Source organism: Terrapene carolina, unplaced genomic scaffold (genome assembly GCF_002925995.2).
Source record: "Terrapene carolina triunguis isolate 2854851 unplaced genomic scaffold, T_m_triunguis-2.0 Scaffold113, whole genome shotgun sequence".
Lineage (NCBI taxonomy): Eukaryota > Metazoa > Chordata > Testudines > Emydidae > Terrapene > Terrapene triunguis.
The window spans coordinates 5,351,739-5,366,318 of NW_020664464.1; the positions used below are offsets into that span (position 1 = coordinate 5,351,739).

At 44.2% G+C, this 14,580-nt stretch overlaps 1 protein-coding gene across 1 annotated transcript in view; it reads right to left on the bottom strand.

Moving 5' to 3' along the window:
* The window catches only part of SAXO1 (stabilizer of axonemal microtubules 1), a 57,989-nt gene extending 46,147 nt beyond the window's left edge, over nt 1-11,842 (bottom strand). Inside the window, exon 1 of the mRNA XM_024193142.1 lies at nt 11,784-11,842. Within this exon, the coding sequence (XP_024048910.1) occupies nt 11,784-11,842 (59 nt within the window). The remainder of the gene's footprint in view (nt 1-11,783) is intronic.
* Nucleotides 11,843-14,580: the final 2,738 nt, after the last annotated feature.

Sequence of the window (14,580 nt, forward strand, 5' to 3'; positions counted from 1 at the left end):
GGGAAGTTGTGACTCCTTTCATAGCTCTCATTTTCCTATTGTATACATCTCCTCTAATGAGGTCATAACTAAGTAACTTGGGTGGAAATGCTCAGAGTTATAAACCTGATTCAATATAAAAGGTACCAGTTACTGTACTGTACTCAATTAGCCAAATAAATCAGCTACTTTTCAAAAGTATATTCTGCCATTTACTGTGGATTCTTCAATTCTATCTTTACTCAAGGCTAAGAAAATTAAAGTATAAATTAATCAGACCAAATCTTCAACTGGTGAAAATTGGTGTTCCATTGATTTCAGTAGAGTTTCTGTTGATTTACAATAGCTGAGGATCGGGTCCATTATTTCACTTTCCCAGCTAGGAAATCTTGTTTCTTTTACATTCTTTGTGTTAGTCTAGACAGTTGGGCATAGTTCCTCTTTACTAGACAATGAATACACAGGGATGCTAGAAATCTGTGAGAGATTATTCCCTTCTACAAGAGGAGACAAGAATTGACTTGGGCATGTGAAACCTAACTCCAACAAACAGCTACTCATCTGCAGAACCAACCAAATGAGTGCTCTCTGTCTCAGTAGAGGTGGGAGAGGAGATAAGAAATGGAGATGAGAAATTTGCTCTCCTGCATCAGTTTAGATGCTTAAAATTTCCAAACGGAACACCAAATAATAATAATAATAATAATTTGAAATCATTTAGGACCTTTTGTCTAAGGATCTCAAGACACTTTACAAATATTAACTAATTAGAACTTAATTCGTTGATCAAAAAGTAAGTTCTGTGAGGGCTATCTATGAGACACAAGCTAAAATACACGTTTCTGTTACAGATCACAGTGAAGACATTACTGATTAATGTCAATTAAATCTCACACAGTACCAAAAGGTACAAAATGAAGAACTGTCTGCCACAGCACTTTGGCAGGTCATGTCGTAAAGGATTAGGTGTGCCCCTCTCAATGATCTGCTCGTTGTAGCTGTGGCGCTTATAAGTGACAGCACATGGCTGTTAAGAATATTATGGTACCTCAAGGAACAGGAAATACAATAGTTTGATATCTCCGGAAAAAATTCAAACACAGACTTTATCAAAGAGAAAGATAAGATCCAAGGAAGGAACTGGAGAATGAATTGAAGGCCATAAACTCCTAACTGACTTAAGCAGCCTCAGAAATCTGTACCAGTACCTACAGCTCCTGAAAACTGCCTCTAAAAGCATCTCAGAGCAGTTATCTGAGCTGTCAGACAGCTGATTCCCAAGCCCTCTTATAACTAAAGCTGTTCAAAAAAATTTTTAACAGAACAGTTTTCTGTTGGAAAATACTGTCTGAAATGTTTTGTGGAATGTGTCAATTTCAGCAATATTTCAACTTTGTTTTATTTCAACTTGCTGGTTGCATTTTGTTCTGAGTTTCGAAGCTGCACCAAAATGATAGTGTTTAAAAATTAACTTTGAATTCAGTGTTAATATATTATATATACACCCACATAGAATTACAATGTTTTGACATAAAAACATTTGTAAAAGGATTGTTTCAATGTTTCAGAAAAGAAAACAAACAAAAAAAATCAGAATTTCTGTTCCTCAATAAGTTTTGAAATTTCAACTTATCCCAATTCAGAAAAAGTTTGGTGAAGAGTCTGAACACTGAGATGCTTATCTAAACTTCAAGCAGGTTTCTCAGCCTCATGGTTCCCATCCCAAGAGCACTGGAAGCTCCCTAGAAGTGGGGGGGGGGCACTGGTTGCCAGAACTTGGCCCCACCCTGCCCCTTCCCCTGTTCATTCTTCTCCATCTCCTCGCCCTTAAGGCAGGTAAAAAGTAATGGGGCCCTGGCCCCTGGTCCTCCCCCCCATTCTGGTGCCCCTGTCCCATACCAGCTCTCACTGCAAAAGAGTAAATGCTCCATGCACGGATCAAGAAAAATCTAAAAATAAATATTAAAAACTGCACACTCCAGCTGGCAAGGTTTGCTAGAGGAGAGAGAAAGAACTGGCAAGAGGAATCTGGAAAGTTCCCCTTTCACAGGGGAATGAAATCACTCAGCATCCTAGCGTTACTGTCTCCAGCTTCTGGCAATGTATCACTGCGCTGAATGTCTGGAGTTGGTATAAGAGAATGTCAGGAGAAGAATTATTAGCAATATTTTTGGACTTGGTATTCAGCATTGGAAGAATTCTCTTGCAAGTGACAGAGTGGTGACATGCAGCTTGTTAAAAAAAGAAGTGTTTTTTATTATAGATGCCTAAATATGCAAAGCTAGGCTGATCAAAATATACAGTGTTGTCTGATTGTTCATACCTCACTAACTGCAACAACTGAATTAAGTACCAAAATGCCATCATAACATTATAGGCCAAGATTTTCCAAAAGGAAAAGGAAGCCTGAATTTAGATTCCTAAATTCTTACTAGAGATCTAAATACACCTCTACCCCGATATAACGCTGTCCTCGGGAGCCAAAAAAAAAATATATATATATATATATTACTGCGTTATAGGTGAAACCGTGTTATATCGAACTTGCTTTGATCCGCCGGCGTGCGCACCCCCCCTCCCCCTGGAGCGCTGCTTTACCGCGTTATATCCAAATTCATGTTATATCGGGCCATGTTATATCGGGGTAGAGGTGTAAATGGCCTGATGCGCAAAGGGGCTGAGCACCCACTGACAACAATTTTGGCTACAATATCATTAAAACAACAACAACTGAGTAACAGCCAGCGTATGCCAATGTATCTTGCTAGCACCGCTCTGAAGCTGCTATCTTATTCTTCAGCATCTCAACTTTTAAAGACAGAAAAAAGCGGTTTGTGAAGAAAATCTCAAAACTGTGTAGGCAGTGTAACCAATGCAGAGAGGTCTATGTGAATCTGCAGAGGGCATGGAACAATACACCCACCATTAATTTTTCCCCCAGTCAAGAAAGAGCCAAGCTCAAGGAGTCTAGCAATGCCCTGGGCATATACAAGCCCCACTACGAGGGAGCAAAGGAGCCCAGCTGAGCTCACAGAGCTGCACAATCATGTTTTGAACATCTGCAGGATCTACTATGAATAGAGTCTTGTTTTGACAATTTAAATGGGTGGAGCTTATTTTGTGGACAAAGTTTGGAAAAGTACCACCTTTTCCCCCCTGCAGTCTAGCCTTTGAAAAGAATGAACCTGAACTGAAGGCAATGCAACTTCTGTGTAAGGCTATGCATATTGGTATTGGGATCTTATACATGATCTACAAATGGAGTATGCCCTCACCTGAATTCTACAGCACCCAATACTGCAAATCAGAGCAAGACCCCTTGATGTGTTACTGTCAAGCATTCTTTCCATTACCACAAGCTGACCTAGATCCTAAACATGGTTGTGCATTACATAAGAGAGCCGGTAGGGGGAAAATGTGGAAAGAGTGTCCATGGAGGTGTAAGTGCTACAGCACATCCTGCTCCAGGCCATGTCAAAGTACCAGGTAAGTTGTCCCTTATGTGCCTTGTCACATTGAAGGCTATGTTCTGCACAGCATTGCTCCTGCATACATCTATGCTCTTGTCCCTTATGTCCTACTTCACCCACTTCAGCAGTGATGCCAATCCCTCCTCTTCCTTTGTTTCTTTCTCCCACTCTCCTCTTCGTGCCATCCCTTATGCCTGAAACAACCTCTCTAGTCCAGGGTGCCAGGTTCCCTCCCTCTCTTTATTCAAATATTTTCCATGAGACCCACAAACACTAGATCATCCTGATTTCCACTTTTTAAAAATACATCCATCCTCTGGGTCACCCAGCAGGGTTTCTTTTGGTGTGTGCTTGCTTGTTTGTTTTGTTTGCCGTGGGTTGTTTTTTTGTTGTTGTTTAGGGGAGGTTGTTTGTTTGTTAGATCTTTGTCTACATTTTGGACTACAAGATGTTTGGGACAAGAACTCTGTCTATTTGCCTCTTGTACAGAATCAAACACTTTGTCAGTGCTTAATTATAAATAACATAAATATTGCCTATTGGCTAGGCAATGTTGTGTTGCACACAGTAAGCGACTTGCCACAAACACAAATCATTTGCACAATAGTGTTATGGTGCCGCTGGCTGTGTGCAGCATTGTACATGTAACCCAAACCCAACTTCTCGCAGATATCACGGCATGACATCTGTAATGTTAACTGCTGAAATGCGTGCAGCTGGATGGGATGGTTGAATAGCCACACAGTAGGTAAATCAGTGATTAAGGCAATCATGAACCAGATTGACAGCTGGTGTGATTGTGTGTAAATGATCAGAAACCACTGTCAGTACCGTGGAAAAGCACCACCAGATGTGAAATGCTATGCAGAAGTGTTAATATACCCAAAATAAAAAGACACAGATGTACTAACTGTGGGCGATGTGTGTGTCTCTCTGCTCTGTGCCAATTACAGGGAGTTCCCCAGCTGTGAGCCCACACACATTGCTCCAGACACAGACAGCTAAACAGCTTCCCACAGACTGGGGCGTCAAGGTTATGAACCATGGCTCAAGGCAACCAGATCGCTCCTAAATGCTGTCAGCCATTGACATTTGAGGGTACTTGGATTGTAGAGCCGTTTACGAGTGACTGGGGGAAGGGCATAGGGAGGAGGACAGCATCTGGGTGATCATGAAAGCACATGGCCGAGTGAGCTGCAGTACATAAGGGGCTTTCAGATCACACGGAAGCAGTGCAGGCAGCAGCACTCTTAAAACAAGGTGTCAGCCAGTGCCAGGCATAGTCCGCAGTTATCCTAGCTGCACGTACACAAGCACTGCAGCTGGGTAGGCAGAACTCACACCAGGCCACACACAGCACAGCTGTAACCCATGGCAACTCCACCCAAGTGATATACTACACACAGATGAGTGAACCTATTTCCCCCCACGCACACACCTTCCTGAGCCTTTACTCCTCGGCCTTTCATGCTGAACCAGCCTCTGATCACACCTTCTCCCCATGCTTTATGGCATTGGCCCAACTGCAAATGCAGACGACGTATGCCCATCTTCCTTGATGTGCGGTCTGTGCGGATGAGCACCACACCGCCCTAAGTCAAAAGGGGGAGCCACCTGAGACAAGTTACTCATTGTAATGCACACAAATTTCATCCTCCCTGCACAGCATGATTTACCCATGTGACTTCCCTTCATTTTTTGATCCATAAATGCTAAACTTACTGATCATTTTTCATATTCACCTGCAGGTGTTAATTGTTCAGTGTTGTATCCGAGATAGAAAATATGCATCCGGTCCCTGGCTTTGATGCAAAATACAAGAGTAATTCTTCAGAGATCGTAGGTTTCACGTTCTTCCCTCCTCAGCAATGTGTCATGACCCTTTAAAATCCTGTCCCTACCAGCACCCGCCCTGGAGTTGCTCAATTCTCTCTATAACTAACGGCAGCGTCCTCGGGGCAAGTATTGCCTCTAGCTTTAGGACACGGTTTATCTATCAAGCCAAAAACGCACTCAGGCCTGCAAACAAGGATCCCATTGGACCCCCTAACCAAAGCACACATACACCTCCTAGGTGAAAAGGATTTATTTTTTTAAATAGAAAAGGAAAAAAGGACAAAAAGGTTAGTTCCCTAATAGAAGAAGGCAGCTGAGACTGGGTGCACACAGTCTCAAGAGCAAACGATTAACATGAAGATGACACTGACACAGCCATCCAACTGCTCAGGATTCCTTCCCAGCTTAGAAAATAAAATAAACAAAGAATGGAAACATCTGGATTGGTGGTTTAGTGGCAGGGAACATACTGCCATGCAAAGGGTCTGAGCTCAGGACCTTTCTTCCATCCTTCACTTCCTGCACTAGCAGCAGGGAGGGGCCAGAATGTTCACTCACTCTAGGTACGTGGATGTGCAGGGGCTTAAAAGAAGCATCTCAGTTCATGCTCAAGTGGTAGGAGTGAAGTTAAATTGCAAGACAACTAACATCCAGACTTCCTTGTAGGGGTGGGAAGAAGCAAAAGTTTCTCCAATTCCGGGCTCATAGGGTAGGAGTTAAGGGGCTGTATAAGGCAGTGGGAGGGTCTCAGAGCTGCAGCCCAAATGCCTACACTGCAATTAAACAGCCCCTTAACTTGAGCCCCGTGAGCCCAAGTCAGCTGGCATGGGCCAGCCATGGGTTTTTAATTACTGTGTAGACATACCCAGAAGGACCATCTTCCTACTCACGCTCACTCACCCTCTAAAATGAAAAGAGAAGACCTACAAACCGATACTTTGCAGACATTTAAAATACTTTTTGAAATAAATCCATTTTACTGAAGGAATACTAACGCCTGCCCCCGTGGGAGACTGAAATGAAGACGTCGGGGCTTGCTAGTCTTTATCAGAAGTATAATCATGGCAGTGGGAGGTAGAATACATCCAATCATACCACTGAGTCCATCCTATCTCAGGCATCCTTGCCCTTGGGGTAGGGTGCATCAGACACTATCATACCGCACTGGATTTAAGCCAACAGGTCAAGAATTCCCACTTACTGTCATGTATAGTTAAGCAGTGTTAGTTTTGTTGGCCAAATTCCTCCCTGTGAAAACACACTAGGGTTACACCAGAGATGAATTTGGCCCATTGTCCCCGTAAGGCATTCAGTGAAAGCAGAGGGTCATTGTTAGGCAACCTCCAGCCTTAGGAGACCCCTTTAACATATTCCCAAATGTAGTGAACAAAATTCTGCTCCAGTCTATTAGAAGATTACCTCCATTGAGTTTTGTTCATCCTTTGAGTGACCAGATAAGAAGGCTTCACTCTATTGAATTTGGCAAATGTAATTATTAAGGGCCAAATGTTGCTCTCATGAGAGTAAATAGTTTTTGCACAAGATACTCAAGGGAGAAGGAAAACAGAACTTTTCATTCAGGTCACAGAGCATCAAGCTGGCTGATCCACAGCAGCTCGTCCCTAAGCCCTCCTTACAGGCGGTATTTTTGCCAGTGGATCCAGTAGAAGGAAGGTCTGGTGGCCAGCTGGCCTAGTGGTCAGCTCATGGCCTTACTGTTTCTGCCACTCTAGGCATCCAGAGGGGACCCCAGCTGCAGCCTCATTCACCCCCTGGTGCTCTGATTGTAGTAACCAAGCTCTGAGGGACCAAAGGAGCTTGGGGGCAATGGGGGAAAGCAAGGTAGGGGGACCCAGGCCCAACCACTCCACTGGGCCCTGACCCCAGGGCCTTAAGGGTCTCTCAAAGTGTCCAGCTCAGTCGCTGAGCTACCCCAAAATTATGTTTCCCCTAGGTGACTTCCTACTAGTCTGGAGTGCCTCAGTTTGGCACATGGCCACAGGCTTAGTAGGCTCTCCTCAGTTTCTTAGCATCCAATTCAGTCGGTCCCTCTCTCTCTCTCAGGGCCTTCGACTCCGAATGGCGCGGGGACCCAAGTCCCTGCTGCTAGAGCAGGCTTCACAAAGCCATTGCCACTCCCTGCACAGCGCTCAGCATCAGTCTTGCTTTTTTGTGCCATATAGAGCTAATTCCTCCCTTCTCCTGGGCTACCAGTGTTCTTTTAAACTGTTCCTCCACAGAGAGCAAGCCTTCCACCGAGGGACGATGCCTCCCTAGCCCAGTATTTCTCTACTCCCTGCCCTGATGCAGTGTGGGCCCTATCACAATCCACATAGCTGTGAACTCACTGACCATGCTCCCTTCCCCAAACCCCCTCCTCACTGTGGTACTGCACAGAGAACCAACATGGAGCACTGATCCATGGCACACAGACCCTGACAGAACCCCAGCATCATCTCCCACATGCTCCAGGCAACAGAATCTATGCCATTCCACCATTTTTTCAGATCTCATGAACTCATTGGGGGGGGGGGGTCTGGGTTTGCCCCTAAAGGAATAAAAGATATACCCTAGATCTAAAACCATTCATAAATACTATTTATAATTAATTAGCAGATGTTTGGGTAGGATTCCCAGATACAATGTGTTAGATGAGTGCTGAGCATCATTACAATTTTTAGAAAATATGGGGAAGCCAAATGGGATCAACATCCCAGCAATTCACTCATTATACTAGAACTAGATCAAATGAGATTCCTTTCTTACCCTCTGAAAGTGCTAACAAAATTGAACATAGCTTCTTAGAGCTTCAAAAATGTCCTTTGACTCCCCCTGCTGGTTAAAGAAAAATCATATCTTCCCTGTGTCCAGATGAGCACTGTAACAAGACAGTGCAGAAGTATGTATAACTTGTTTCCCTTAAGGGCCATATACTTCCCTCAAACTGCATGCACAAATCCCATTGGCATTAATGGAAGTTCTGGATGAGGAATGAAGACAGAATACAACTCTATTTGTGTTCTCCTTATAATCATTCTTAAGGACACAGTAGCCACCTTTTCTGCTTTGAGTACTTGTTTACATGCGTTCCACTTCCGGTGCGCATGCACCACCGGAGAGCCAGCAGTGCCCACTGGTAGCACCTGCTCCCCTGATGACACAGAGCCCTTAGCCCTTTGAGGGTAGCAAGGGGGCAGAGCAATCAACTGACCCTCAGTTCCTTTTAACCACTCCTGGCTGTGAGATGGAGCCAGATAGCAGTGTCCACTCTTTTTTCCAAATGCAAATTTTATTACAGTTTTGTAAATGGTTAATTACTGATTTAGATGAGGTATTTACCATAGTGGTTAGTATGGCGCTTTTAGGAAGTTTTAGCTTTTTCTGGGTTAGTTTTTGTTCTGTACAAGGGGGATCAGGTGTGATGTTGCCCCCTCCCCCCCCCAAAAAGTTTAAATTTTGAGAGTCCTCTATGAAAAGTGTCCCAACAATGGCTTTAATCTCCAGGGTGCTGCCTGCTCCTGCCTCTGTGGCTGTGAGCAGTGACAGGCATCACTCCTCTGAGGAGCACAGAGGAAGATCTCCTCACAAGACCTCCTCAGAAAGAAAAGGGGTTGGTTCACCCCTTGCTGTCTCCAGGAAGAAGAGAAGCAGCCCTCACTCCTCGTCTCAGTGGGAGGCAGCAGCCCAGAAGACTTCACTGGTGTCCATGTTTGCTGCTATCGGTCTGCACCAGCTCATTGTGAGAGCTGGTGACAATGCTTATCCCCTTTGGTGAGGAGGGAATGTAAGAACAGCTTTCTGATGTTTGGGGGAAACTATGAGAGGTAAATAAAATGGTCCTTTTTACACCAGCATGCTAAAGGTGGGCAAATCTGGGCTGTGACATAGTCATGACAGTTCTGCAGTGGGATATAGCTTTGGACACTAATGGTCTGATTTTCAGAGTAAGATGCACAAAGGTGTGTGCAACACTATCTATATCCACCAGCCAACATCTTGGCAAGAATCTTTTGGGGGCTTACCCATGCCACCTCTTTAAATTGTTCAGTTAAGCAACATGAGGCAGTCTTTGCCCAAGAGGAGCAGAGTGCATTGTTTCGGGTTCAATTTTAATTCTGAAAAAGATACAGCAAGACTGACTTTTAAACTCTTATTGGCCATTAGGGACAAAAGTCACCGCAATCCTCAGTAAGTGAGAACATTGCTTATTACTGGGTAAATGCCAATAGTAATTTGCATAATTATAAAAACACTTTACATTAGTTTAGCTAAAACAAGATTGCTGCACACCTCATTAAACTGAGGGGCGGGCAAGTAACTGCCTACAGCACTGACAACTCCACAAGTCAGCAAGCGGTAAAAGGGTTCCAGAAGTGAACAGCCATTTCACCCTCAGAGCCAAATATACAGCCTTAATCTCATACCTGAGCTTCACAACTCAGGTGGAAACATCTTCGGATGTTCAACACTCTTAGCTCATTGCCATCAAAAGATAAATGTACCAAAGACCATGGCAAAGATTTTGCCAAAATAGGCCCGAATCCAGCAAGACACCCACATGCTTAACTTAAAGCATGTGAGTAGTTCCATTGACTTCAATGAGATTAGTCACATGCTTGAAGATAACTGTGCGCTCAAGTACTTTGCTCTGTTGGGGACAAAATGCACAACATCTTGGTGGATCCAGTCCATAAAGCTAGAAACTTAGCTCCATCACCACATCCCAAGTACAATGTCAGTCTGAGAGCTACACCATTGCTTGAAGTCTCAGTTACATTTCCCAGACAGAGCCAAATGTGGAGTTATCAACATAGATAAAAAAAATATATAAAATAAAATTAAAAAAAAAAAAGAGCTAGAAAGATGAAAGGAATGAACACAGATGCTCATATATTACAATGAGTTTGATACAAGTACTTGGACAGGTAGATTAGATTAATACAATTATATTAGATTTTATATTCTTAAGAACAGAGATGGTCATTTATTATGTTTGTACAGCACCTGGCATGGGGTAGGCAACCTATGGCACGCGTGCCAAAGACAGCACACAAGCTGATTTTCAGTGGCACTCACACTGCCCGGGTCCTGGCCACCAGTCCGGGGGGGCTCTGCATTTTAATTTAATTTTAAATGAAGCTTCTTAAACATTTTAAAAACCTTATTTACTTTACATACAACAATAGTTTAGTTATATATTATAGACTTATAGAAAGAGACCTTCTAAAAACGTTAAAATGTATTACCGGCACGCGAAACCTTAAATCAGAGTGAATAAATGAAGACTCGGCACACCACTTCTGAAAGGTTGCCGACCCCTGGCCTAGCACAATGGGGCCCAACCTGGTTGTGACCTTTTAGTTTCTACCGTAATATAAATATAAAATGAAAAAAATAATTAACATAATATAATTTAAATTGTTGACAGACATTAGACAGACCATAAGCGAGAACAATAAAGAAAGACATTTTGCAAAAATGTATCTATTGTCATAGTTGAAATACAAAAGTGTGTTAGCAGAATTCTTTTCACTAACAAGCCCAAGCAAGTTGGAACATAGAATAATCTCAGGATAACTTTCACATAAATTTATGAACTATAGTATTTTTATTTCCCCTCATTTATTATTCAGAGCTTTCCTTTGCCTTGAGGGGAAGTTAGATGTGTTTTATAGTCTTAAATCTATGGTGACTATCGGAATTGAGCTGCAACCAGAAAGAGTGTTTTGATTGATAATCTTATTCTTTCCTCTGCAGATTTGGGAGGATGGATCCTATGAAAAAGGAGATCTGGTTATTTCTGGACCACTGCTGTGAACAAGCAGCCACTGGAGAACTGAAATTTAAAAAGTGAGGAATGAACAGTGTTATATTTAGATGTCTGCTCCATTTCTACCGTTCTCACCCTGCATACCCTGTGGAATAAACACATTTAGAAGCACTATCGTTTTTCACTACAGGAAAGCAAAGACTTGTAACAATGATACCAGTCCCCCAGAATGGCTCTAGCCAAGAAATTTAAAGCTCTCTTATTGGGGGCACATTTCAATTACCTACAAGAAAGTTTAGAAATAAATAATGAACAGTTAGAATGAAGATTTTACAATAAATAGAAAACAAAACAAGCTACAAATAATGGAGTGATACAGTCGCAGATAGATACAACACAGAAAAGTTACATCCCTGTATATTTTAATAAGACTATTTCAGAAAAGATTTAAATCCACTCAAACTCCTCTCTCTCGCCCTCTTCCCTTTACTCATCCCCCCTCGTGAAGTCTTAGCAACTGGGGCACTACCTACCAGTTGCAGTCACACGTGCCCCAGGCCCAGTGGAATTTAACATCTAAGCAAAATCCATCCTAGAGACCCTCTGATTTGGGGGGGGGGGCGATACTACTCCTAGATAAGAGCGGCTAAATGCCCACGGGCTCCTATGGCAGCAGCACAGCAGGGTCCTGCCCTGAAGCTGCCAGTCCGGCCGGCTCTCTTACATACCCGCAGGAGCACAGCTGGCAGATGCACTTCTTGGTGGGCGGAGTCACGGGAGGCGACATCCTTGCGGCGGGCTGGAGCTAGAGCCGCTGTCTCTCCCCCCCAGCAGAAGCTCTGGGGCCGAGAGCCGCTTTAATAGCAGCCCCTCCAAGGGCGTGTTTCGGAGAAAGTTCCTATAAGCTCCAGGGACAGGGCTAGCCCCAGCCGGAAGCCGGATTCGCTGCAGCAGGTGAGAACGGTACTAAGTGAACTACATAGCACAGCTAGTCCACTTCCCTGCGGCCGCACGCCCGAGCTTCCCGGCCGCCTCTGCTCTCGAGCTTCTCCTCAATCTCTTGCTTCTCATCTAGCCCCAAACAGCACTGCGAGGTCCAGGGGATTACAACCACCCAGTCACCCAGGGAGCCTTTGTGAGGTCACCAGGGCAAGCCTTAGCGCTCAACTCTGCTGTCAGCATAGTCCCTACAGTGTAGGTAATTAATGACTCCCCGACACCTGGGCTGGGCACAATGGGGCTGGATCGGCACCTGGATAGACAAGGCCTTGTCTACACTACTTAAAAATGTTACGGAGGGTGTGGATGGGGGAAGAGAGACACACACTTGTATAGACTAGCCACTCACGTTTTAAGGACCAATTGTTCAACTCGTAAAGCGGCGAGGGCCATATTACTCCAGAGAAAACAGCTGAGGGCCGAAACACCCCAGCCCCGCTGAACACCCCCCCCCAGCGCCACCCAGCCCCCCTGAAACACAACACACACACCCAGTGCCGCCCGCCTCGTGGAAACACCTCCAGTGCTGCCGAAACCCCCCCAGCACCGCCCAGCCCCCCCAAAACAACCCCCCCCCACAGCATCGCCCCACCGAAACAGCGGTATTGAACCTTGGTAATGTGTTATAGCGGGCCCCTAATGTAGTATAATTAAGGTAAAAGAAAACTGTCTTTTTGCTAGAAGTAGAATAAGATCTTCCCCCCACTTTGTAATCAATTGCCCTGTTGAATGAATGAGGTGTGAATGAGGAAGTCGTGGAAGGCAGGCACCTCCAGACAGCTGCAACCCTTGGAGAGGGGATGGGAGCCAGACCAGATCAGTAGAACAGGTCAACTACTGACTCACCACTCGCCTCCTCAGCTCCCCTCCCCCATCGCTGGCTCACCTGCCCCCTCGCCACTGCCTGCTTGCTTGCCTCCTCAGCCCCCCTCCCTCACCCGTGGCTTGCCTACTCACCCCCCGCGGGCCACACAGTGAGCCCACATGGGCCGCATGTTGTGCAGGCCTGTTCTAGATAGTGTTAAAATGCTGGCAGCTAGTCAATAGCCCACCTGGGCTGCCACAGCTGGTGGAGCAGGACTGCTGGATAAGAATGAAATTTCCTCCTCCAGAGTGGGGAAGTTGAAATGAAAAGTCTAGGGTAGGCACAGCCTTTGGCATGAGCAGTTTAATTAGTTTAAAGGAAAGAAGTTGTACACAGGCTGGCAAAACTGCATTACCTGAAACTGCTTCAGAAATGCTTTTGAACACAGCCCAACCTGTAGAATAAAGGGACTGGAGCTACAGAAAATGGTCCAGTGCCAGCTCTTCTCTGTGTCATTCTTGAATGACTGCCTCAATCTCCTATTAGGGAGCCCTGTGGTACTGGAAGAGCTGTCCTTTGGATAAGATGAACTCAAGGCTTTAAGCAGCAGTGACCTTTTGAACAATAGCATTTTGCATAGGAGGTAGCACATTAACCCTAGCAGATCTGGCCCAATTGCAATCTGAGTACATTCTACCTGCACTTCCTCTGGCATTTCACCAGGCTATAGCAGTAATTCTTAAAGTACAGCCACCCTCCCTCACCAGAGAGAGGAAATAGAGTGGGAGGTTAGGCAGTGCACATTTCTTGTTTTAAGAAGTCATCTAACTACAGATGAGTTAGAAAAACACTGGGATACAATATTCTTCTGTCCTGAATTGTTGGTGAAGGTGTTAGGTTCTTAGACAGTAGATATGTTTCTTCCCAAAGAGCTGGATACATGGCAGTAGTATGTGCACTACACACAGCAACTGAAGTATGCAAGAGCTCATTTGATGTGGAAGAATGCTAAGGTACATGAAAAGTAAAATCATTGGTACACAATATTTGATTTTATGAGAAGTGGTTAAAATAGTTATGCATTTATAACCTAAAGCATGGGATTAAATAAAAAAGCATCAATAAAATATGAACTGACATCTACCACTGATTATTTCATTGTGGAGGGAGTGGAAAGGTTCCCCCACCAGCAAGGACATTCCATGGCTTTGTCTTACAAATAAGTCACTGCAACCTTGATATTACTGCCATATTGTGACTGGGGCAGTAGCCTGCAGTACACATACACTATAGTAAACATAGCAAAATGCATTTGCACAATGTAGTTTAACAATAAACCTTTCCTATATTTAAATGTATGAAATATGTAACTTAAACAGTCAATGCACTAGATCAACTATCAATATAGTGCCAGTGCTAGTAATAGGAAATTTGTTTTTGTCAATACATTAAGCAGGTATGTTTGAATTCTCCCTTCTCTACTCAAATTCTTATTCTGCAATCCCCCTGCTGCTGATGGCACTCTGAATGGCCGTGACAACAGCACCTACTGCTCAACAGTTGCAGGGCACAGATTCTGGCCTCCATGTAGGTTATGTTCTTTTTTAATCTTGATTTGTCACACTAGTTTAATGTAAAGGCAACATAGCTTCGACTATTGAATAACACAGTTACTCTGCTTCCATTAATGATGATGTTGCCAATATAGCAAACACCTAGAG